Raw genomic sequence first — 22,328 nt, 5'->3', positions numbered from 1 at the left:
AATGAAGCAAAGTGCCGACTACACCGAGCATCTTGTTTCCTCTGATCGTAAAAAAAGAGAGCGTGGAGAGAGTGAAGAGAGAGCGAGGAGGGAGGAGATAGCGAGGAGAGAGAGGGGGGAGGGGGGGAGATAGCGGGGAGGGAGGAGATAGCGAGGAGAGAGAGGGGGGAGGGAGGAGATAGCGGGGAGAGAGAGAGGGGGGGGGAGATAGCGGGGAGGTAGAGGGGAGGGAGAGGGGAGGAGATAGCGAGGAGAGAGAGGGGGGGGGGAGATAGCGGGGAGGGAGAGTAGATAGCGAGGAGGGAGGAGATAGCGAGGAGGGAGAGGGAGGAGATAGCGAGGGGAGGAGATAGCGGGGAGAGAGAGGGGAGGAGATAGCGAGGAGGGAGAGAAGATAGCGAGGAGGGAGGAGATAGCGGGGAGATAGCGGGGAGGGAGAGGGGAGGAGATAGCGAGGGGAGGAGATAGCGGGTAGAGAGAGGGGAGGAGATAGCGAGGAGGGAGAGGAGATAGCGAGGAGGGAGAGGGGAGGAGATAGCGAGGGGAGGAGATAGCGGGGAGAGAGAGGGGAGGAGATAGCGAGGAGGGAGAGAAGATAGCGAGGAGGGAGGAGATAGCGGGGAGATAGCGGGGAGGGAGAGGGGAGGAGATAGCGAGGGGAGGAGATAGCGGGTAGAGAGAGGGGAGGAGATAGCGAGGAGGGAGAGGAGATAGCGAGGAGGGAGAGGGAGGAGATAGCGAGGAGGGAGAGGAGATAGCGAGGAGGGAGAGGGAGGAGATAGCGAGGAGGGAGAGGAGATAGCGAGGAGGGAGAGGGAGGAGATAGCGAGGAGGGAGGAGATAGCGAGGAGGGAGAGGGAGGAGATAGCGAGGAGGGAGATAGCGAGGGGAGGAGCTAGCGGGGAGAGAGAGGGGAGGAGATAGCGGGGAGGGAGGAGATAGCGAGGGGAGGAGATAGCGAGAGGGGAGGAGATAGCGCGGAGAGGGGAGGAGATAGCGAGGGGAGGGGAGGAGATAGCGAGGGGAGGGGAGGAGATAGCGAGCAGTAGGCGGCGCGTTCGGCTCTCGCTCTTTTCCCGCCATGGACGTCCCTGCAGAGAGCAGCGCGGGAAACTGCGTCGTGGTGAGAGACTCCGAGACGCAATTTACCTCACGACAACGACAACACCGCGTCGCTCTTGAGACCCGCAGCATTTCACTGATTAACCAAGGACGTCGTACAGAACTGTGAGGGGGATTTAACAATTTAAAAATAAATCCTCCGAGTGGCGGCGCTTCAATGTCAACGCGGGTGCCGCCGTGTGTACAGTGCGTGCGGCGCATGAGGCGATTTATATTTAAACGTTTTATTTTTAAAATACATTCGGCTTTAGATGTGGATTTGTTTTTGTGTGCGACGCGTTAGCGAATGTTGAAGGCGGCTTTTGTTGGGGGGTGATATTTTTTTCGTTTATTACAAAAAAAGCGACGTTTTGTGCCCGCATGCCTTAACGGATGTGTGGGGTGGTTGAGCCCATGCGCGCGCACTGTACACGTTTAATTCGCAACAAAACGGCGACTCAACGACGCAATGACCCCCCTCGCAACACCACACACCGGCAACAAACGGCGTCCCTGTGCGCGTCCTGTCGCAGTAAAACAAAAGTAAACACTCGACAGGGTGCTGTGAAAAGTGAGTGCTTGGGTACAGTACTAACACGTGACTTGCCGTAGACTCCGCTATTACAGAGAGAGAGATGGCAGCGGTGCGTTTGGGTTTAACGGTGACGATGCTAAAAGCGTTTTGTTGTTAGTTTTTAAACAAAATCGTTGTTTAGACGACTGCGCTGTTTGTGGAGGGGAATGTTCAAGATCGCATTTGAATGTGGTGCAGAGAGAGAAAGAAAGAAAAAACAACAATCGCGTAATAAATTTTCCTTGAGGCGATGCCCTCGGCCTCGTCATGGCCACCTGTGCCAGTTCAAGTCGCGCCCTTTGCTTAGCGATTTCTTGTTGTTTTATCTACGTACAAGACTTACGGCAGCTGCGTCGAGTTTAAACGTAGCGGCAGTAGGGAGGCTTTCGCCACCAAGATTATCCGTCGGTAAAGGTGGAGGAGGTGTATGGGTTTCGATTTAAAGCTCGGGTGACTGCAGGGATTAATATTCTTTGGTTCTTTCGGTAAAGTCACCACCACGTAGAAGGGAAACGAGAATATATTAGCTGGGAGAGACAAATATTGCGAGGAGGAGGAGGAGCAGGAGGAGAGGTCAAGTCTCGTGTGTTCATGGCCCACGTTCGTCCAACGTCGTTCCGGGTTTAAAACTGTTACCAGCCAATCTTGCGTCTGTGTTTCTGTACAGAAATAGGGGGCCACCAATATGTCGGTGGAATTAACAAACCTGGTTCTATTCGGTAAAGTCACGTAGGTTAAAAAATAAACAAAAAATCACGACGTTTCGGTCACAACACAAGTGGGCTTCATCAGGTGAAGGGACCAACCTGTCCATAGGACAGCGTTGGAGTGAAAAAAAAATTAAAGCGCAGGTCGCCTCCTTTAAGCTGTGAGCGGGTAAAAAACCTTACGTGATTTTACCGAATAGAGCCAAAGAGTATGGATCCTTGCAGTCACGAAAGCTTAAAATCTAGAATTAACAAACCTGTCAACCCATACGGTTTAGCCGTATTCTTGTGCAGGAAAATTGCGTCTTTAGGTCCATACGGCGTACAGTCGTTTCAATATGGGAACAGAATTAATGTAATCTATTTGTGTTTCTCCCTTGTGATGGGACTTTGTAGGATGAACGTTGAGATTTATTATAAGGGCACGGGGTAATCAATAAAGTCTGATTTAGTCTTAATAAGGTAGGCACTGATAAGGGATTGACAAGTATGAATTAATAAAATTTGTAAAAAAAATCTACATGTGGAGACTCAATCGATATTTGTTGTATCCATAATTCTCCACAACAACCACAAAATAAGTTAGTTTACTTGAACCATAGCGACATTCCAGATCCTGCCATATCATAGGACCAGACTCGAGCTAATATTTGCTATACGTCTCGTGACCCTTCACTGTTTATGATTTGGCATTTCACGAAGCGGTTGCATAATGGGGTAAAACAGGCCTGCCACAGTCACCTTGTCAGTGCTTTGAGGTCGGCAACCTTTAAAACCGATACTAATCGCCTGCTGATAATAAAACGCCAAATGTAAAGATATCCATAAAAAAACCCATAAGATTGAAGCGCTTTTAGAATATTCCATTGAAATCCTCACATTCCGTAGGCCCACCCCAATTCATCATGTCCTCAGTAGACGTATAAACAGTTGGTTACGAGTCTGTGGCAAAGTCACGATCAGGGCTATGATATGTTCACTGCTGGGCGAAGGTCTGACCCAAGTCGTCACCCTCTCTCGCGCGGCCGTCTGGCTCTCCTGCACGTGACCAGATCTCGTCCGCTCTCCGCACCTTCGCTGCGCTGGGCCTCTCCGGTTTGTTCGCTCATTTTTGGCTGCCGCTACGTCCGTCGTTGCGCTCCACCACCGGACATCAACCCTCCGAGCGACGCGTCCTGCCCTCGCCCACGCCAGCTTTTACCGTTCACGAGTCATTAGGTGTCCCGCGCGGCTGTTGATGGCCCTAGTTGCAATGGTGGAAATTTCTCATTCCCAAGATCGCACTGAAATTCTTGGCCCCCGGAGGGGTTGATAATGTTTTTTTAAAATATCTGACGCATAACACCACGACGTGGGGATGTACATCATTGAAATTGCGGTGCGAGCTGGAAAGAGGAACACGTGGATGGGAGAACATGCACAGGTTGAGACTAAACGTCATGTGCACCACTACGAATAGTGATTTCAGTGAACGAGATGATGTCGGGGGGGGGGGGGGTCAGTTATTCACTCAAGTGTTCCATGGTTAGAAGTCATGTGCCACTTTCACACTCTCTCTGGAGCATCCTTGAGTCTCCGTGTGTGCATGAACCATCCATGGCGTCCGTGTGTTATCATATGCTCCACGACTGCCATCACCAAGGGAGTATAAATCCAGGAGGTTCAAATGCTGGCTCAGCCGTGAGGCTCTTGTTTTTTAACCTCAGCAGTTTTTCACCAAACTCTGTATCGGATGTCACGTGGCCAATGCCAGGCCCCATCCATCTGCACTCGGGTGTAAGATGGAGGCATCCTTTCATTCTCACGTGGTACCCGACTGCGGATTTAGTGCCCCTTCGACTTCACAATCGAGTGCAATGGATGACTCATAAATTAGCAGGTTCTCAGGCTATGGCCAAATCTGATGCAAAGGGTACCCACGCTTGAGAACACCTTGGGGGATCTGTCGCAAGGGATCGCTCGTGCTTGTAGGAAGGTTTTTAGTTTTTGATCTTGACTCTGGGTGGGTGGTTTGGTAGGGGCCTACACAGGAGTCTGCTTGGGGACCCTGTGAGGAAGGGGGGAGGGAATGGGGGTTGTGGTTTTGCGGTGGGGGGTGCCGGTGGTGTTTGGGCACAACATTTAAAAGGGGGCCTCTGTTTACAGCACGTCACATGTTGTATTTGTGTCGCAAATAAACTAGCAGAGTTGATGAGCGATGTTCCCAAAATGTTAACCATCCAGCAACAAACAGCACTGTCACAGTTGTAATAGGGATAAGATATCACGTCTTTTTTTTATTGAAGTAAATGTATTATTATATAAGAGCTTGGGCAATGAGACGATGGGAGAGAATTCCGAAGTGGAGCAGTGCGAGAGAAGAAGCAGAAAGATAAGTGAGGTGACCTGCACTGTGGTGGTTGAGTGACTGGGTGAGTGTGTGTGAGCGAGTTATTGAGTGGGTGAGTGAGTGTGGCGTTGTGACCTCCAGTGGAGGAGTGAATCTGGTGAGGTGGTAACTGGGTGCTGCTCCCCAGAAGTGACAAGAGGTGTTACATCATCGTTCAAGCTCCTCTTTTCTATCTCTGCCTGTCCATCTGTCGCTATATTTAAAATATTCTCCCTCTTCTATCGTTTCCTAGATCATCAGAATCAGAATCTTTATTTAGACTGGAGGAATCCGATGAGCTATCATGCCCAGTATAAGGGCGGGTCAGCAAGTTGCACACAATAAAAAACGACGATGGGAGTGCAGAATAGAGAAAATGGTAAGCAAATCACAAAATAAAAAAATAAAGTAATTAAGTCGGATTTTTATATCTTAATGCAAGCTTGGGTAAGTCAGCAAAACAACAAAAACAGTCCCAGACCACACCAAGCCAACACGCAGTGTCTCAGTAAAATGGCACTTGGAAATTGAGCTATCGATGCACGGGTAAGGATGAAAGTAAAAAATCACATTGGCAAAATGGGGTTGTATCCAGCACTAATCTTCCGCTTCAGGATATATTTTGAAGGAATGTTAAACTGGGGGCTCCCAGTAAACATCATACTCATCAGCTATAGTCAATCCATGGTTGAATGCAGCCTCCCCCCCAACTCTCCCCTTTACCATCCTCGACATGCCAGAATGGTGAGGTATGGTCATACAACCCCACGTGACGGAACGTCCCGGATAGGTCTTTATCCAGCAGTGGTTGATAGGGGGCTGTACAGTGTACATTACAAGCCCCATTGTTACGCATATGTAATGCGGCTCCTGTGTACTTGGTATGCACCAGTGCTCTGCTTGTCTATACTTGCTGTTCTTCGTGGTGATATAATATTATACACACTGTGTCCCTAGAGAGGGATCGAAAGCACCTGCGGCAAATAATTTGTGCCGCGCCGCGGTCTAAATGGCGACGCGCGCGCGCACAAGGGAGGATTCCGCCCGGGTTGAGCAGCGGTCGACTGCTCCCGTGGGTGGCGCGGGAGCTGGAGAGGGGGGACAGACAGACGCGGCATGAGATGAAATGGGGCACCGCTTAAGCGCTTAACGGTGGTGGTGGTGGTGGTGGTGGCGGTGGCGGTGTCGAGGTGTCGTATGAAATTAAAGTGCTCCGTGCCGTGGCAGGTTTATCCGGGCCGCCAATCCGCTTAGCGCCGCGCGTCGTTTACGAGTTAATGCGGCGGCCGGCGCCGCGTGCTCGTGCTTCGTTTGTTCCCGTGTTTTTGCGATCGTTTATATTTTTTGGCCTCTTCCAAGCAGGACGGTACAAGCAGCACAATCTCCGTGTCTTGTCTCCACGCAAACAGAAAAAAAAGTGGGGTTTTTTTTTTTCTTCCATCGACTTTCGCGAACAAATGTAAATGATCAAGCGGCGGCAATTGGTGACGCGAGCAAAACCGCCTGGACTTCTCCTTTGGTTCTTTCGGTAAAGTCACTGGACTTGTTTCGACCGTCCAGTCGTCTTAAAATGTGGAATTGAGGCGGTGCCAGGGGAAGAGAGGGTAGGAGTGAGACGATGCGAGTCGGCACTCCAGTTGCGTGTGGCTCGCGGGAACAGAGTAATTGAAAGGCGCCGCTTGAAAATCTTGTTTGCAGATTAGGGATACTGACCCTGGCTACGACCTCTGCAAGTTTTGCATCCCCACTCACTACATGGATGACCTGGACCGGGTGTTCATCCCACACGGACTCATCATGGACAGGTGTGCACGCGTGTGTGTGCGTGCGCTTGCGTGTGTGTGTGCTTGCGCTGCAGCGATTTAACGCTTTGCACTATGAACCCGGCGATCTGAGTTTGATGCCCGCTCACCCCAGGAACGTTCCAGTGGAATCAGTTACTGGATCCTGACTTTTCCAAATCTGGGAATTGGTTCTGAAAATGGTTACCGCTTAAACCGGTTACCGCTTAACGAACCTAATCTTCATAGTGGTGCTTGCGCACTGCTAAACTTGACATTTAGGATTTCGCGGACAATAATGTGATTCATAATTTACTTCCGCGTAAGACCAAGTAATGATTACGTGAACATTTTTTTCCGATCCGAAGATGCTTGACGCAGTTTCGAGCGAAACATCAGATCCAAATTTCGATTTAAAGCTTTCGTGACTGCAAGGATTCATCTTCTTTGGTTCTTTCGGTAAAGTCACGTAGAATGAGAATAAAATATCAATTTATTATTTTTTTCTCATTCTACGTGACTTTACCGAAAGAACCAAAGAAGACGTGAGATCCAATTGCCCAATCCGGTTGCGAGAGAATCCTTCTTCACCTCACCAGCGAGCGAGCTGGCACGTCGTTAAAACGCTTGCACACCACGTGACAGTTCAATTTGTTTGGCCGTGGCGGAGGGTGGTTATTAACGACGACATCATTACGCGGCCTTCCCCGAACGCCGATTCCGAATCGCGGATGTCGCGGGTTTTGTGCGACGCTCAGCCACCCTTCGTCGTGCCCGCAGGACGGAGCGGTTGGCGCGGGACATCCTCAAGGACATGGGCGGGCACCACATCGTGGCGCTGTGCGTCCTCAAGGGCGGCTACAAGTTCTTTGCCGATCTCCTCGACTTCATCAAGGCGCTCAACCGCAACACGGAGCAGTCCATCCCGCTCACCGTCGACTTTATCCGACTCAAGAGCTACTGCGTGCGTGAGCGGGGACTCGCGCGGCGCCCAGACTTGGATCCGTCGCCGTTCCCGTCTTGTTTAGATGGCAACGGCCGCTCCCTCCCATCTTCGTGCATCGGGGCGCTTGCGTTTGTGGCCGAGCGTGACCCAGTTTCAGAGTGAAACGTCGCGTTATCTGATCGCTGCTGCGTCTGGTCGTGAGACTCGTTCCCGAACTCATCCAGTGGTTTGAGCTCAAACTAAAATAATCGGCGTGCGTCGTTAAACGCTTGTGCGCCACATGATGGCGATAATTTGTCTGGTGGTGGAGTCGATTGACCCCCCCCCATTGATGGTCAGTTGAGTGTCGTGTTGGTGCCACGGCCACCTCGTCCATGGAACGGACTGCCCTCCGGCTTCATGTGATGACGAGATTAATGGGGCTGCGTGTGTCGCGCGTGTGTGCAGAACGATCAGTCGACGGGACAGATCCGGGTGATTGGCGGCGATGACTTCGGAACATTAACTGGAAAGGTAACCGATGCTCTTGGTTTTAAACGATTGCGTGGCTATCGGAGTAATGTTGCCATGATGTGCAGATATTAACATTTAGAAGTCTCCGCAGAAAGCAGTGTAACATCAACATGTTTAGGAACAGCCTCCGGAAGATGACTTTACAGAACTACTTTCGGCTCGCTCACCGTCAAGTTATTGAGCAGTTCTCACGATAAAATGTATCTCCATTAGATAGGCGACGTTCCGCTTGAAACTGGCAAGCATCATCAAGACACGACCCAGGAAGTGAGAGCATTAAAAATCCAGGAAGTCTGATTGCTAACATGACGGCAGTTCATGAAAGAGTTTTTTTGGGTTAGATCGCATAAATATAAATGTGTCATTAAACCCGCCACCACCCGGAGAGCCGAGTAAGGTTTGTCACGTAAATAAAACATGCCAATTTGTTACTCGTTCAGCACACTGGAGAGTGAACCCACAACATTTACCATTTGAGTACTATGATATTTTGCCACATTACAACCGGCCTCATCAGGCGACAGCCAGATTTGTGGAGAAATCATTCCTGTTTCGGTCTTAGGGGGGATAAATGTGATGTCTCCACTTGTGAGACAATCAGGTGTAAAGACCAGAGAGGGGGTTAATGTGAGAGTATGAAATTGATATTGTAAATTTGCACAACAATTAAATATATATACATACTTTAGATGATAAAGCATAAACCATCGACTCGCTGCATTTGAGAAACTGGTTTAATGGCGAGCGGCTGATCCCCAGATTTAAACCCCGCATCTCGGAGGCGGCGCAGGCTGTCGGCCTTTTTCGAGTAACGTTGTGGGAGGTCTTAGACGTCCGCTGTGAGTGAACCGGACTGCGCGTAGTCATTCACGGATAATGCCGCGCTCCACATTATTAGCCCGGCGAGGATTACATCATTCCTGTGGTTGTCGTGCAAGCATTATGAAGCCTCCTATATTTTTATTTTAATACAAATCGTGCCTCATTTGTCTGTCTCAAAATCGTCCCTCGTTTCGTATCGCTCTGCTCTGTTTAATTAGGCTTTAGTATTACGGCTGTAATAACACGGTATCTCTTTTGACTCTTGATCACGGTCGGCGCCGGGAGGAATTCCCATCTGTTTGGCCCTGATGACCTTTTGACCTTTGTGTCCGCCATAAGGTTGCCCCGCGCATACTTGTCCTTTTAAAGCGACACGCACAGCGTTTTTGAGCACTGCTTATTATTTTAAAGTTGGTCACCACTGCGCTGCATGCAGTGTGCGGAAGCTGCACTGTTAACCTATTTTGCGTGGATTTTTTTTGTGTTTCAGAATGTGCTCATCGTTGAGGTGAGTGCCGTTTGGTTTTCGATCGGTGGGTAATATAAACTTGGCGGTTAGGACACCGACTCGGTAATCCCCAGCTCAGATTCGCATGTCTCGCCGGGAATCGAATCGGCTCTTAACGTCCCCCGTGCAGTGGATAAAATTGAGAACCTTTTTGTGGGAAGCTGTCGGCGGAGCGGTCGGGCCCCTGTTATGGAGCTGGGAGCAATGCGCTGGGCGTACGTGACATTGCATCGTGTCGCACAGCTTAGGTAGTGAAAAGGGTTTAAGCCAGTTGATGTTGCCGTCTTGCGCCTCTTTAGAGAGTCTTTAACTTCGTTACAGCCTGTTAGCCGGGCGACGGTGGCCGCGTGCGTGGTGCTGTACTCCAGCGCTACGGAGGCAAGAGCGGGTTGGTGGGTCGCACGAATTTTTCCCGCGGGGTTTGATTGACGAGGAGAAGCCGTAACGACCCTGGCTCGCCCAAGGGAAGGCGGTACAGCGACGTGCGGGACAATATGTTGCCCCTTCGCACACTTGGGTTTTCTCCAGGCACTCCGATTCCCTTCCACTTGTGTAAATACTAATTAATTGGCAGAAAAAAAACATCTGAGTATACATTGGGACTCTCGATTATCCACGTGCGGTTTATCCGATTTGCGGATTAACCGCACACCTGAGATTTTGACATAAATACCTAACTCATGGATTATTCCCTGAAGGCCAAATTAATAATCTAAAAACAGTTGTACATTGCTATTCTTGGAATGTTTATTATAAGTCACGTGCTTCAACCGAACAAATATGTTGCTCTGGTGAATCGGAAATCGACGTGATCACCTCTACAATACAGTAATTGTCATATCTTTACAACAGTGTGTGGGGTTTGATTGACGTTGATTGGCGTGGCTCTGCTATCCACTTAGAGTGCCGAGTCTTCTGCGTGGAAGCAGGAAAGTGTTATCACTGAGCAACTCTTAACTTAAACATAATTTCTGCCTATATTAGTGGTTTTCGGCATCGAGATCCGCAGAAAATGGATATCTTTGGATTATCCGTTATTCTGCGGCCATCCCCCCCCCCCATCATAAGCGCGGATAATCGAGAGTCTTCGGTATAGAGGACCGCAGAGTTTGGGCAGTTGTTGGTAGCGTTGGCTCACCGCTTGTCTGCCGCCATCCTGCTCGTTTCTCTGGTTGCTCGGTGATTGTGAGCTGCAGTTTGCACGAACGACGACGCTGTACGTAGGATTACACGTGATTGTTACGGTTATTGTTGCAGCCCAGAATTTTTGAGGTGTGTCTGTTCTGTTTTTGCAGGACATCATTGACACAGGCAGGACCATGCAGACACTGTTGAGCATGCTGAAGGACTACAAGCCCAACATGGTGAAGGTGGCCAGGTTGGTGCGCGTGCAAGTGTGTGTGTGTCGGTGTGTCAGGTGGGGAACGGTGGGGCAGTGGTTTGCACACTGCTACGAACCCGGCGACCCAAGTTCGATTCCTGTTTGCGGCCAACACCAGTGACGAATTTCTAAACCGTGGTGCTGGCCACCCACCCTCTCGTGTGCCGTAACGAGCACCTATGCCGGCCTGCAAAGGTGCTCGCTTAACAGCACTTGCCCCCCCCAACAGTCTGTCGAGGCTATTCGGGGAATCTTTTTCGTTCCTTATTAAAACCCTGCCAGTTTTGAGTACCGATCCGGTTGGGCGCGTCGCTGTGGTCCGTGCGTGCGTCTCACAGACGGACTTCGAGACGAGCGATGTTAGTTGCGCATCCAACCCGCTCAGATGCGGGAGCCGATGGTCGCAGGCGGCGATTAAGCTGCGCGGTTCATGTCGAGGTTCGCGATTTTGGCCGCACGGTGGATGACTCGTCGGGCCTGAACCTGCGTTGACGCTTGCGGTGCCGCGTTGTGGCGCGTTGTGCTGTCTCGGCAGTTTGCTGGTAAAGCGGACGCCGCGCAGCGTGGGATACCGCCCGGATTGTGAGTAGCGCGCGTCCCCCACCCCTCCTTGTCCCTTGCTTTCGTGCGGTCAACAAAGAGCGCCGCCTATTTGAGTTTTAGTTGTAAGAGATTCGAGCCAGTCAATTGCTTCGTCTGAGAGTTGGTGATTGCACCCAACCAACCAAGTCACCCACCCTACCAAATCACCTACCCAACCACCCTACCAAATCACCCACCCACCCTGCCAACCCACCCACCCTGCCAACTCACCCACCCTGCCAACCCACCCACCCTGCCAACCCACCCACTACCAACCCACCCACACTACCAACCCATTCACCTCACCAACCCACCCACCCTACCAACCTAACCACCCACCCACCCACAAGCACCCGTAGCTACTCCGTAACAGACAATACCACGACTAATACAAAAAACATGTAATTCTCACCAGGCCCCGTGGTGTAGAGTGCTGTCTCCAACTCTTATTGTCCGGCCTGTCTCTCTGGCCTGTCTCTCCACGCGCCCATTGCCAGAAACGTCGCCTGCTAGAAATATTTTTTACTTTTAAGGCCACGGTTTAATTGTCGACGAACGTGTGGAGTTTTTATCACTATTGTTATTTGCGCTCCTGCACCACTTGCCAACGCAGCCCGTTAACGTGAACTCTCACCTGACCGTATCTCTTTCTCTCAGATATCGGGTTCGAAATCCCGGACGAGTTTGTTGTGGGATACGCGCTGGACTACAACGAGTACTTTCGGGACCTCAATGTGAGTTGACGTACACGTGTAATAAAAAAACTAGTAAAACTAAACTTGTTTTTATTTCACCAGGTGAGATCCACTGTGCTATGTAGCTCTGGCCACAATTGATAAATCAACGAAGTGGCTTATCACGTGGAAATTTAACGCGGCAGCGTAATACTCTAAACTGAATACTCTAAATACAATGGCAGTGAGGTTGTATCACTCGCACCAACGGCTCTGGGTCATATGGTGGCAACCTATCGGCTCGTTCCCCTCGAGAATCCGGTTTCATGATGGGAAACTGAAACCTCAGTAGTGTGCCGGATCTGACCCCTGAGTCAGCCAACCATTTCCTGTCTACGTCCGTGCGTGGCTAACACTGCAAGTGGCGAGTGATAGCAGAACCGGTCATGGGCTTCGACTGGGTTGACTCGGCCTAAATTGATGTGTAAACATCACCATATTGCCACTAGAGAGACAAAGGCGGCCGGGCGTGGTGCTGGCCACCCACCCACCCCCCCCCTCCCACCCCATCGTGTGCCGTGCCGGTCTTCAGAGGGAGGTGCTTGTTAACAGTACATGCCCTATCAGTCTGTTAAGGCTATAAGGGGGGATCTTTGTTTTTTGTGCGGCGGCACAGCGATTAGCGCGTTGGGCTACTTACCCGGCGACCAGAATTCGAATCCCACTCACGGCCAACATCGGTGAGGATTATCTGACGGGTCATGGGCCTCCGCTGGGTCGACTCGGCCTGGAATTAGTACCTGGTGCGATGAGTAAACATTAGCACTTGGGAGACAAGGCGGCCGGCCGGGTGTGCTGTTGACCACCCACCCCCTCGTATGCCATGCCGGCCTTAATAAGCGTTTGGGAACAGCACTTGTCCCAACAGTCAGTTGAAAGGCTATGGGGGGGAAGGGGATGGGGGGCGATTTTTGTCGTGTGTGTGTGTGCCCGCATGCGCGCGTGGCTGTTTTGTCTTGAAGCAACTTTTATTGCGCTTCCTGTTGACTTCCTCGGATGGCTGTTTGCGCGCTCACTTTGTGTCCTGCTTGCGTTTTTCCACAGCACATCTGCGTGATCAACAACCATGGCAAGGAGAAGTACAAGAACAACTGTGCCTGAGCACCATGTGCCAGCCGCCACAGCAGCAGCAGCAGCAGCACCCCGGTCGCCCGCTCGCCCGCACGCACGCCCGCACGCACGCACGCACGCCCACTCACCCCTGCATTGCCGCGACCCGCGTTGGTTTTCAGAGTTGACTCCGCTTAAGGGCGCGACTCTCCCGTCGCGTGTCCCGGGTTGCGCGCAGCTCCGCGTTCGGTTCCCGATAATTGGCTGCCGAGCGACCGCACGCGTGGCTGAAACCGAGTTCGTTTTTTTCTTCTTTTCCTGGAGAAGCAGCCAGAGGGCGAGACGTCGGACCTCGTGCCGAAAACGGAATCGGGCATGACCCGAGGACACGGCGGTGGCGGAGAGCTGTGTCCGCCGCCCGCCCCCCCCACCCTCCCCCCAACCTCGTTTAGATGGCAAGCGGAGACGCTGGATTTGGACGTTGGAGGGAGTTGTGTCACGCGGGCAGCTGGGTGGCTTTTACAGAGGCGCTGCTGCCCTTCACTTAAACCTCATGGATATTATTATTAAGTTATAATTTGTCATTATAAAGTAATTAAAATGTACGTGTACCCCTCATTGTCAAACTACTACTGATGAAGGCGTTCCCCACCCCGCTCCCCCCACCACCACCGTAGTGTCACTGGTGGTGGGGAGAGAGGGAAGTATGTTTGACCATACTTCACCAAGCTGGTCACCTGGTTTCTTAAGTTTGTGTTGATTATTGTAATATCGTTATTTGAATTACGGTTGAATGGTTGGCGTGAAGCTCTCTCGCTAGGCACCTTCGTGATTCCCCGATTCAGGTCGACTCTCAGGTTCTCGCGATCCACGCGTTGAATCGCTTGTGGGGGGTGCGGGTAAAAACAAAAAAACCCACAGATAATTAGCGGCGTTTCTTTGAGCAAATTCATCCGTCGGCTAATTTTGACCGTCACGACGTTGCGCTTAATTATCGCTTTGTCCGCTCGTGTAATGCGTTGAAGTCTGTGTGTGTGTGTGCTCGAGCCAGTGCTCCTCAACGAACTCGTAGGTAATCGCGGTTTCTCGTCACCCCCTGTAACCACTAGAGGGCAATGGCATTCGCCAGCAAGCTTTTTTTTTCTATCCTAATGGAATTTTTTTTCGATTTTAGAACCCAAACGCGGCGCGCTGGCATTCATCGAAATCTTCCCGAAGGGGGGAGGGGAGGCTGAATGTATACAGAGCCCACCACGGAGCTAAATGAATAAAACGATGGCAGTGTGATGGTAAAACTTAAAAAAGAACCAATCATTTTCTCAATTTGTGACCCATGAATTGAGACAATTCCATCGAATAGATTTGGGGAGTGGGGGGGGGGTGGGTGCTGGAGTGTGTGGTGGTGGGGCCAAATGAATCATCACGTGCCTGGTTATTATGGCGGTGGAGCGTTTCGGTACCAGTGTGTTCCGCACGAGCGGCCAATCGGGGCCAAGCTCGTCGCGAGCCCCCATGTCTTCATTCATCCCCCCCCCCCACCACCACCGTCCGTCCTCCATGCATTTCAATTATAACAGTCGTCACAATTCAACTCGCAAATCGCTTTTATTTTGCCTTCACCGGTGCACACGGAAACGTCGAGGGTTGTTCTTTCCCCCCCCCGCAAATGGGTCACATGCGTAATCGTCGTGAGTTGTGGTCGATCCACGACCAGGTGAAGGCCGCCCCAAGTCTGCACGCGCTATATCTCGCGGTCCGGCTGCGCAACAAATCTTCTCGCTCTCACGAGCCGGCTCCGTTGTTGGCCGCTAACCAATCTCCCAATTCATAGGCGCTCGCTCGCTCGCTCGCTCGCTCGCTCACTCACTCGCGCGCGAGTGAGTGTGTTACGTTCATCGTTGAATCTTTACGTTTCCTATGAGGACCGGGCCGTCCACAGCCGTTGCACGAAGTTCACGGGAACCAACGCAGCCGCTCACAGATTCTATGTGCACCGCTAGGGCAACAAAAACAAATCTAATATAATCGTGAACCCCCAAAGCATCGTGGGATTGATGAATCGTGCGTTTCCGCCTGCTGCAAGACATCGGGGCTCCTGTGTTGATAAGATTTCTTTATTTTTACAGCCAAATATTTTTTCACGCTGTGTGTAAAATGGTAACGCTTTTACCGTTTTATGGACGGCGAGGCTGTAAAGTAATCGAGTGAAAGCATTTTATTTTTTAAAGTATATACACATTATATGTAAATGTAATATATACATTGTGTGCGCTTGTTGTGTGTGAACGGTAATTGTGGATGGCAGGGAGCAAATCCATTCAGTCCCCCGCTAGCCGTGTAGGAATAAGCTAAGCCTCGAGTGGCAGGCAGGGACAACCCAGGGTTTCCTGGAGGCCAGGGGGGGCAGAGTGCCAATTGGGGGGCGGGGAGAGGGGGTGTAGCTCCCCTTATTAATTTGCGACTAAAAAGATACAAAGATTGATGTGAGGGGAGGGGCTCTTGTTTGAGGTCTTGGAGGAAAAATTGTCCCCGTTTGCCACGCGGTGGGGGGGGTGGGGGATGTGACGGCGCATCGATCGGTACCGGTCTTTTTTTATGCTCGCGATTTTCACGCGGCGTGGAATCGCGTGCGCAAGAAAACAACGGTCTGCCGGTGTCGTACGTTGCGTACCATCGCTTCACGTGATCTCCACCGGCCACCCCCTGGAGGCCGCTGCATTCGCCGAAACAAATTTAAAATATTTATAATATACACACAAAAGAGTTGATTCTTGAGTCGAATCGTGACCCCGAATTGCAACAATTCACGCGTGAGTTTTCGCGGGAGTACTGAATCGATACACCCCTAGGGTAGTTATCGTATCGGCAATTAGCTGATTGTGGCTTTGGTTCAGTTTCGTGAACGCAGCACAACGTCGCATATCCGACTCGCACGGGGGGGGGGACCAGGGTATAGGCCGGTATGTGAACCGGCAAATTACGGAAACAGCCACAGAAATGTATCGTTAAACACCGCGCGCTGACATCGCACCGTTGCGTGCGGCGCCGGCGGTGGCGGCGACGCAGCGCTACGAACCTGGCGAGACCCGGGTTCGATTCCCGCTCGCGGCCAATGTCGGTCACGAATGTCCGAAACCGGTCCTGGGTCCCTCCCTGAGGGCGACTCGGTCTCAAATGAGTACCTGGTGCGGCACAGGCGGCCGGGCGTGCGGTGCTGGCCACCTCACGCCCTCGTGTGCCGTGGTAACCTTCACGGGTGCTCGCCAACCGGACTTTCCCCAATAGTCTGTTGAAGCTATACGGTGGGTCTTTAGTTTAAATGACTGGTCAGGGCAGATGTGCAACATTGTACTGTATACCCCGCGCGTTTGCTCTCGAAAAGAAACGCAAAGGGAGAAAGCAATGTGCTGCGTGGGCCACAGGCGAGAGATTTTAATTCGGTTGATTAGCTTGATTTTTTGTATTAAGTCCTCAGGAGGTTTTTGTTTTCGTCGGCATGTGTCGTGTTTTCCCAAGTATTTTATTTTATCACGCACACTCTCGGACGACCGGTTCGTGTGCGCACGCGTGGGACATGTGGCACCTTCGGCCATTGTGATTTCTCCATTTGGCGGAGCGTTAAAAAAGCAAAGAAAAAAAGAGGTTGCATTTTAATCTGCATGCGTGTTTTTTGGTTTGTAAGCCCCGAACTTTAATGGCGAATGATAAATAATATAATGATAATAACCTTTGCAATAAGATGCCCATGATCCTGAAGGCCGGCGTCGCTCGACAGCCACGCGAAGGATGGGCGGACGGGGGCCTTCCCCGGCGTCTTGTCCCTGCCGGGAGACTCGTGAGCGCTGCTACCGCAGCCGATGCGGAGGGGGACGATGGCGTTCCGGACGGTGGGGGCAAAACGAGCCGGTCGGTTTTCCTCCGGACTCTTCCCAGGTGTTCGCCGCAGAGCTCGCGTGATGATGATCGCCGCCGCTCGGGTTAAATGGTCTGGCGCAGGGGTCGGCAACCAGAATAAGCAAAGACGGAGTCCTTTTTTTTTCTTTTTCCTTCCCAATTCGGTAACAAAAAATTCACAAGCCGCGATGCGTGCGATACGAGTCTGTGGTCTTTAAAGAGCCGCATGCAGCTCCGGAGGCCGAGGGTTTGCCGACCCCCACCCCCGGTCCGGTGCACCCGGTACCCGGTCTGGTGCACCCGGTTCCCGGTCTGGTGCACCCGGTACCCGGTCTGGTGCACCCGGTACCCGGTCTGGTGCACCCGGTACCCGGTCTGGTGCACCCGGTACCCGGTCTGGTGCACCCGGTACCCGGTCTGGTGCACCCGGTACCCGGTCTGGTGCACCCGGTACCCGGTCTGGTGCACCCGGTACCCGGTCTGGTGCACCCGGTACCCGGTCTGGTGCACCCGGTACCCGGTCTGGTGCACCCGGTACCCGGTCTGGTGCACCTGGTACCCGCGCCGTGGTGGTCGCGCGAGGCTGTCGCCGTGACCGAATGGCACGACGGCTGCGTCCTCGCGTCGGCTCGCCGCGGAGGTGCGTGGTTCGGATCCGTGAGGGTCCCCAACCCACCCACCCCCCCACCCCCCCTCACTCACCCGGCCCTGTTACAACTGCGGGTGTTGAATACACGGCGCCATCTGCTTCACTAGTGGACGGTGAAAGGTGTCGTAGCGTCATTTGAAAAGAGTAGGCCGTGGTGTGCCGGCGTCACGGTTCCAAATTTTAAAATGTACCTGCGCAACGCTCTGATGGGACCACGCGCAACAGCTCCGCCCCCGACTGCTGAAACTAACGCCTTGCGCTGCATAACTACGGCACGGATACAGAATGATCGAGACCCACCCCGGTCCCCGCCGTTAACACGCCGTCGGGAGCGGGCGAAATTTCTCCCGTTCCATCCCCCCCCCCCCAAAGATGGCTGCGGTAGCGCATTGGTGAAAACATTTTGAGAGCGGGGACCGCTTGACGGGGGAAGAGGGAGAGGTGCGTGGCTTCAAGCCGCCGGAACGACGCGAAGTCGGCTGTGAAAACCGACGTGTACTGCTGCTGCTGCTGCTTCTACCGCGGACCGAATTACCAAAGTACAAACCGAGGACTGCTTGACACGTGGGGCTTGTGTTGCTATAACAGGGTTAGATCCTACACCTGTCCAGTTCGTGGCAGACGGTGGCCACGTTGGTGGAATGTGGCGTGCAATCGGCAAGGTCGTAGCCAAGCCTGGAAGAGAGGGTCTGGCCCAACATTCCAATGTTGGGCCCTTCTGGAACATATTTTGAGTCTTTCCTGGATAAGCAAGCAAAGGTCATTATTATTATTTATGTCGAGCCAAATTGTCTTGCAGCTCAAGTCGGCAAAATGCGGCAGCGCTCACACCTCCGTTGTCGAGCCAATGGTGGAAATTCCATATTCCCGTGGTGGGGACCAGTTTTTCCATACGATGACCGCTTTAAACCTCCATGCAAAGTAGCCGTGTGTATTTCATTGACGTCGGAGAGACATTGTGCCGAGTTCAGATCTTACCCGGGTTCAAACTCGAGGGTCGAGGGCTGGAACCACTGCGTCCCCCCCCCCGTCTGTCTCCCCCAAACATCGGTCATTAATCTGTAAACTATTTTTTTTATTTTACCAGGCAAGGCCCACTGAGCTAGATCACTATTTTTTGAGAAGCGACCTGGCCACGTGTTAGCGCAACAAAGTTGCTTATCATAGTGTGGAAATGTATAGCATCCAAATACTCTTAAACGCGTAATGTTGATTCTAAATGCGGAGGGAAAAAGCTGGAGAGCCTCGAGAAAAATCCACGCGACCACGGGGAGAGAGATAGACATGCAAACTCCAAATATACAGCAGGGGTTGGGACGGGCATCCTAAACCGCCTTTCAAACAACTTGCGGACCGGTCCCCTTGGCCTCACCGCATTCCTCTACAACAGTGGTGTTTATAACCTTTACCGCAACCTTGCACCCCTAAAAACAAAAATCTGCCCACGTCTCGCGCCCCCCAGTAAGGGTATCTCGCACCCTCCAGGGGCTGCGTGCACGCACCCCCAGATGAAGAACGCCCAGGGGCTGCGTGCACGCACCCCCAGATGAAGAACCCCCAGGGGCTGCGTGCACGCACCCCCAGGTGAAGAACCCCCAGGGGCTGCGTGCACGCACCCCCAGGTGAAGAACCCCCAGGGGCTGCGTGCACGCACCCCCAGGTGAAGAACCCCCAGGGGCTGCGTGCACGCACCCCCAGGTGAAGAACCCCCAGGGGCTGCGTGCACGCACCTCCAGGTGAAGAACCCCCAGGGGCTGCGTGCACGCACCCCCAGGTGAAGAACCCCACCGCTCTAGAACATCGGCCGTGCTCGTGGCCGCACAGGTAAGTGCGGCCACGGCTCCAACGACGCCGCTTAAGTCCCTCCCCCCCCCCCCAGGCAAGTGGTGCCCCTAAAATTGTCTTGACGAGTTGGCAGCGTCACTGGGGCCGCAGGCAGAAATAGTCGCTGGGTTCAGAGTTGTCCAGCCGCCGTGACGCCGTACGGCGAGTTTTTATCGCCGCTCGCGACGCTTCGGTCAGCATTTCTTTTTCTCTTTTCAATCAACACCGTTGCCGAGCGCAGCCCCCAGCACGTCACGGCGGCCAGCAACGCACTGCAAGGGGCATGTCACAAGGACAATTCTTGCCGCGCGGTGCGAAAGAGGGCTGTGCTGCGTGACTGTCGTCTTCCCCGGGGGGTTGGTGGTGGTGGTGGAGGGATGGGCGCAATTGCAACAAGGTCGTTGTGCAATGATTCGCTGCTCGAATTCCAAGCGTGAACGTTTTGTTCGGACGGGAACGTGACCGTGAAGTGTTCACGATTTGGAAGCTGCTCACCTGACCAGCCCTCTTGTCAGTCCGCTGCTGGATGAGGGCCTTCCCCTGTGGCGTGTCGGTCATGGGTGTTTGTTTGACCATACTTCACCACGCTCTTCAGTGATTGTTCGCGAAGCGGGAGATGGGGTGGGGCGGGGTTGGTGAGGGTACCAGAACCAGTGCAGACATCGCTCGCCACTGATGTTAGCCGTGACGAGGAGTCGAATCCGGGTCATCGGGTTCATATCATAGCTCGGTTCACTATCCACAGTGCCACCGCTCCCCCCACCGCCCCTATTAGAATAGAATCGATTCGACACGTGAACACCTTGGCGGGGTTATAAGGGAGGAGTGGACGGTGGTACTGCCAGTGTCGTAGCGTTCTCGGCAGGCCACCGGTCAGCCCATCCCGGAAGTTTTTTTTTTTTCCAGTAACTCGCACGGATTAAATTTGTATCCATACTTTTATTCGGGTGACCAGGGTGGCTCAGACGTTGATCGCTTGGGTTCGAATCTGGGTTTCAGCCACACCCCCCCCCCCTGTGATTAGACCGGGTTCTCAAGTGTAGTACCGGAGTGAGTTACTGCACACAAACAACAACATTCAAATTCGTTTTGGACTTAATATGGCGAAATCCCAGCTCTTGAGAATTAAAGTAAATACAGGGACTCCTCTACTTACAAACAAGTTAGGTTCCAGATGTCTGTTCGTAAGTCCAACTTTACGCCTGTCAATTGCAAACATGTACGGCATGTACACTAAACACGGGGAATGGCTTTAAAAGTTGTATAATTTTCTGTAGATGCCACTGGTTCTTCATGTTCTGCAGATGTAAAAGCCACTGGTGTTTTCATATTCTGCATATGTATACGCCACTGGTGCTTCATGTGGCATCTACATGAACGTCCGTAAGTCGGCTTGTTCGTAAGTAGAGGAGTGCCCTGCATATGTTTTGACTGTCAATACGACGGCGAGTTCTGCTGTAACAGGATGCGGGCCAAGCGCTGCCGCCATAGCGTGGATAAAGAGGGCCACTTAAAGCGGATCGAAGAAGCGGTTTTGCGATCCGCTGCTTCCGCGGGACAACTTTGGCAAACGCCTGGTTCGTTTGTTGCCTCGCTCCGTCTCCCATTGGCAGCTGTTGTTGCCGGGCCAATTGCAGTGAAGTGCATTGCCCACCTGGGGCAACGTCCGGTTGCTTTGGTTGTAAGGACTGAAAATGTTTTAAGAACTAAACCCCCCCCCCCCCCCCCAAATAGTACACGAGTGGCGTGAGCGTGTGAACGGCGGCGAGTTTAAAAACATAACCAACCGATTCCACGGGTTGTGTGAAAAATAAGAATGTATCTTGATTTGACGCTTCCGTGACTGCAGGAATCCGTACTCTTTGGGTAAAGTCATCACGTGGTTCGAAATGAAATCACAATCAGGACGTTTCGATCGCAGCGATGACGACCGCTTGCGTTGCGATCTAAACGTCGTGATTTGTTTTATTTCTGACTACGTGACTTTACCGAAAGAACCAAAGAGTATAAGGATATATATGTTAATCTTTCTGCCAATGAAACAGATGTTGTGTTAGGATGTTCGAACACCAAATTGATACCTTTTGCAAGGTATCAAGTCTGCATTGACCACACACGGTACTTTGTGAACGTGCAAACACACATGCTCTGTTAATAATAATAATATCCGCATTGTCTTTGAAACTGATTGGTCTACACCAGAGACAGCTTCTTTATGGCCTCGTCCCACCAGTGTCAGGCCACAGACGAACGCCAAAAGGCGAACAGTACAAAGACAATGCACGTGTCAGAGCATTCACAGCTCGGGGTGAGCGCTTATACCATGGGATATCTTTTTTTGCCAGTATCAAAGTATGAAAAATAAGAGTCGGTTTTTTCCCCTTTCTGGTAATAAAACAGGAAGCGTTTAAACACCACCTTGCCCACGGTTGTGTTTAATAATAATAATGACGACGACGTTGGCTCTGGGGTACGAGTGGGACGATGCTTGTGTAGCAAACCTCCCATTGGTGCTTTCACTGAATGGAGGTGGCGACTGACTGATTTTACGTGACCAGGCAAGGCCCCCCCCCACTAAGCTGCTCCCTCACTCTTTTTCATAAGCGAGCTGGCCATCACAAACGATGGCAGCTGGACGAAGTGGCGGCTTGTCACCACGTGGAAGTGCATAGCAGCAGCCCAAATACTCTAAAACTCGTGAAGTGTGTGGAGGGGAAAAACCGGAGGACTCGGAGAAAAATCCACGCGGCCACGAGGAGAGAGAGAGACACGCAGACTTCAAATATACAGCAGCAGGCGTCAGGGTCGGGCTCGAACCCATGAATTAAACTTAAACGTTTTAATTTCACCAGGTAAGGGCCCCACTGAGCTACGAAACTCCTTTTTTCAGAAGT

General features: G+C 52.1%; 1 protein-coding gene across 5 annotated transcripts; it reads left to right on the top strand.

Annotated features, from left to right (window-relative positions):
* Positions 1-995: 995 nt before the first annotated feature.
* Positions 996-21,851, top strand: LOC103091678 (hypoxanthine-guanine phosphoribosyltransferase). 5 transcript variants are annotated; one of them, XR_012929682.1, is made up of 10 exons: positions 3,340-3,477; positions 6,449-6,555; positions 7,312-7,495; positions 7,925-7,990; positions 9,303-9,320; positions 10,616-10,698; positions 11,237-11,283; positions 11,941-12,017; positions 13,062-17,255; positions 17,544-21,851. XR_012929682.1 is itself a non-coding variant. In XM_032975503.2 (9 exons), the coding sequence occupies exons 1-9, from the start codon at positions 1,082-1,084 to the stop codon at positions 13,116-13,118; spliced, it is 681 nt and encodes a 226-aa protein (XP_032831394.1). In that variant the 5' UTR covers positions 996-1,081; the 3' UTR covers positions 13,119-21,851. The 5 variants fall into 5 exon arrangements, 3 of the variants coding, with proteins under 3 accessions (XP_032831394.1, XP_032831396.1, XP_032831393.2); XR_012929681.1 differs by having other exon boundaries at positions 13,062-17,507; XM_032975503.2 differs by lacking the exon at positions 3,340-3,477 and adding an exon at positions 996-1,123 and having other exon boundaries at positions 13,062-21,851.
* Positions 21,852-22,328: the final 477 nt, after the last annotated feature.

The sequence above is a fragment of the Petromyzon marinus genome, chromosome 56 (assembly GCF_048934315.1).
Source record: "Petromyzon marinus isolate PM22_M1 ecotype Great Lakes invasive population chromosome 56, UKy_Petmar_22M1.pri1.0, whole genome shotgun sequence".
In the NCBI taxonomy this organism is placed as follows: Eukaryota; Metazoa; Chordata; class Hyperoartia; order Petromyzontiformes; family Petromyzontidae; genus Petromyzon; species Petromyzon marinus.
This window is presented reverse-complemented; position numbering and strand designations above follow the sequence as displayed.

Coding starts and splice junctions, on each gene's coding strand:
- LOC103091678 (XM_032975502.2), top strand. CDS start 3,355: ATGTTCACTGCTGGGCGAAGGTCTGACCCAAGTCGTCACCCTCTCTCG. Junction 6,556..7,311: donor CACGGACTCATCATGGACAG/GTGTGCACGCGT, acceptor TCGTGCCCGCAG/GACGGAGCGGTTGGCGCGGG. Junction 10,699..11,236: donor AACATGGTGAAGGTGGCCAG/GTTGGTGCGCGT, acceptor CTGTCTCGGCAG/TTTGCTGGTAAAGCGGACGC.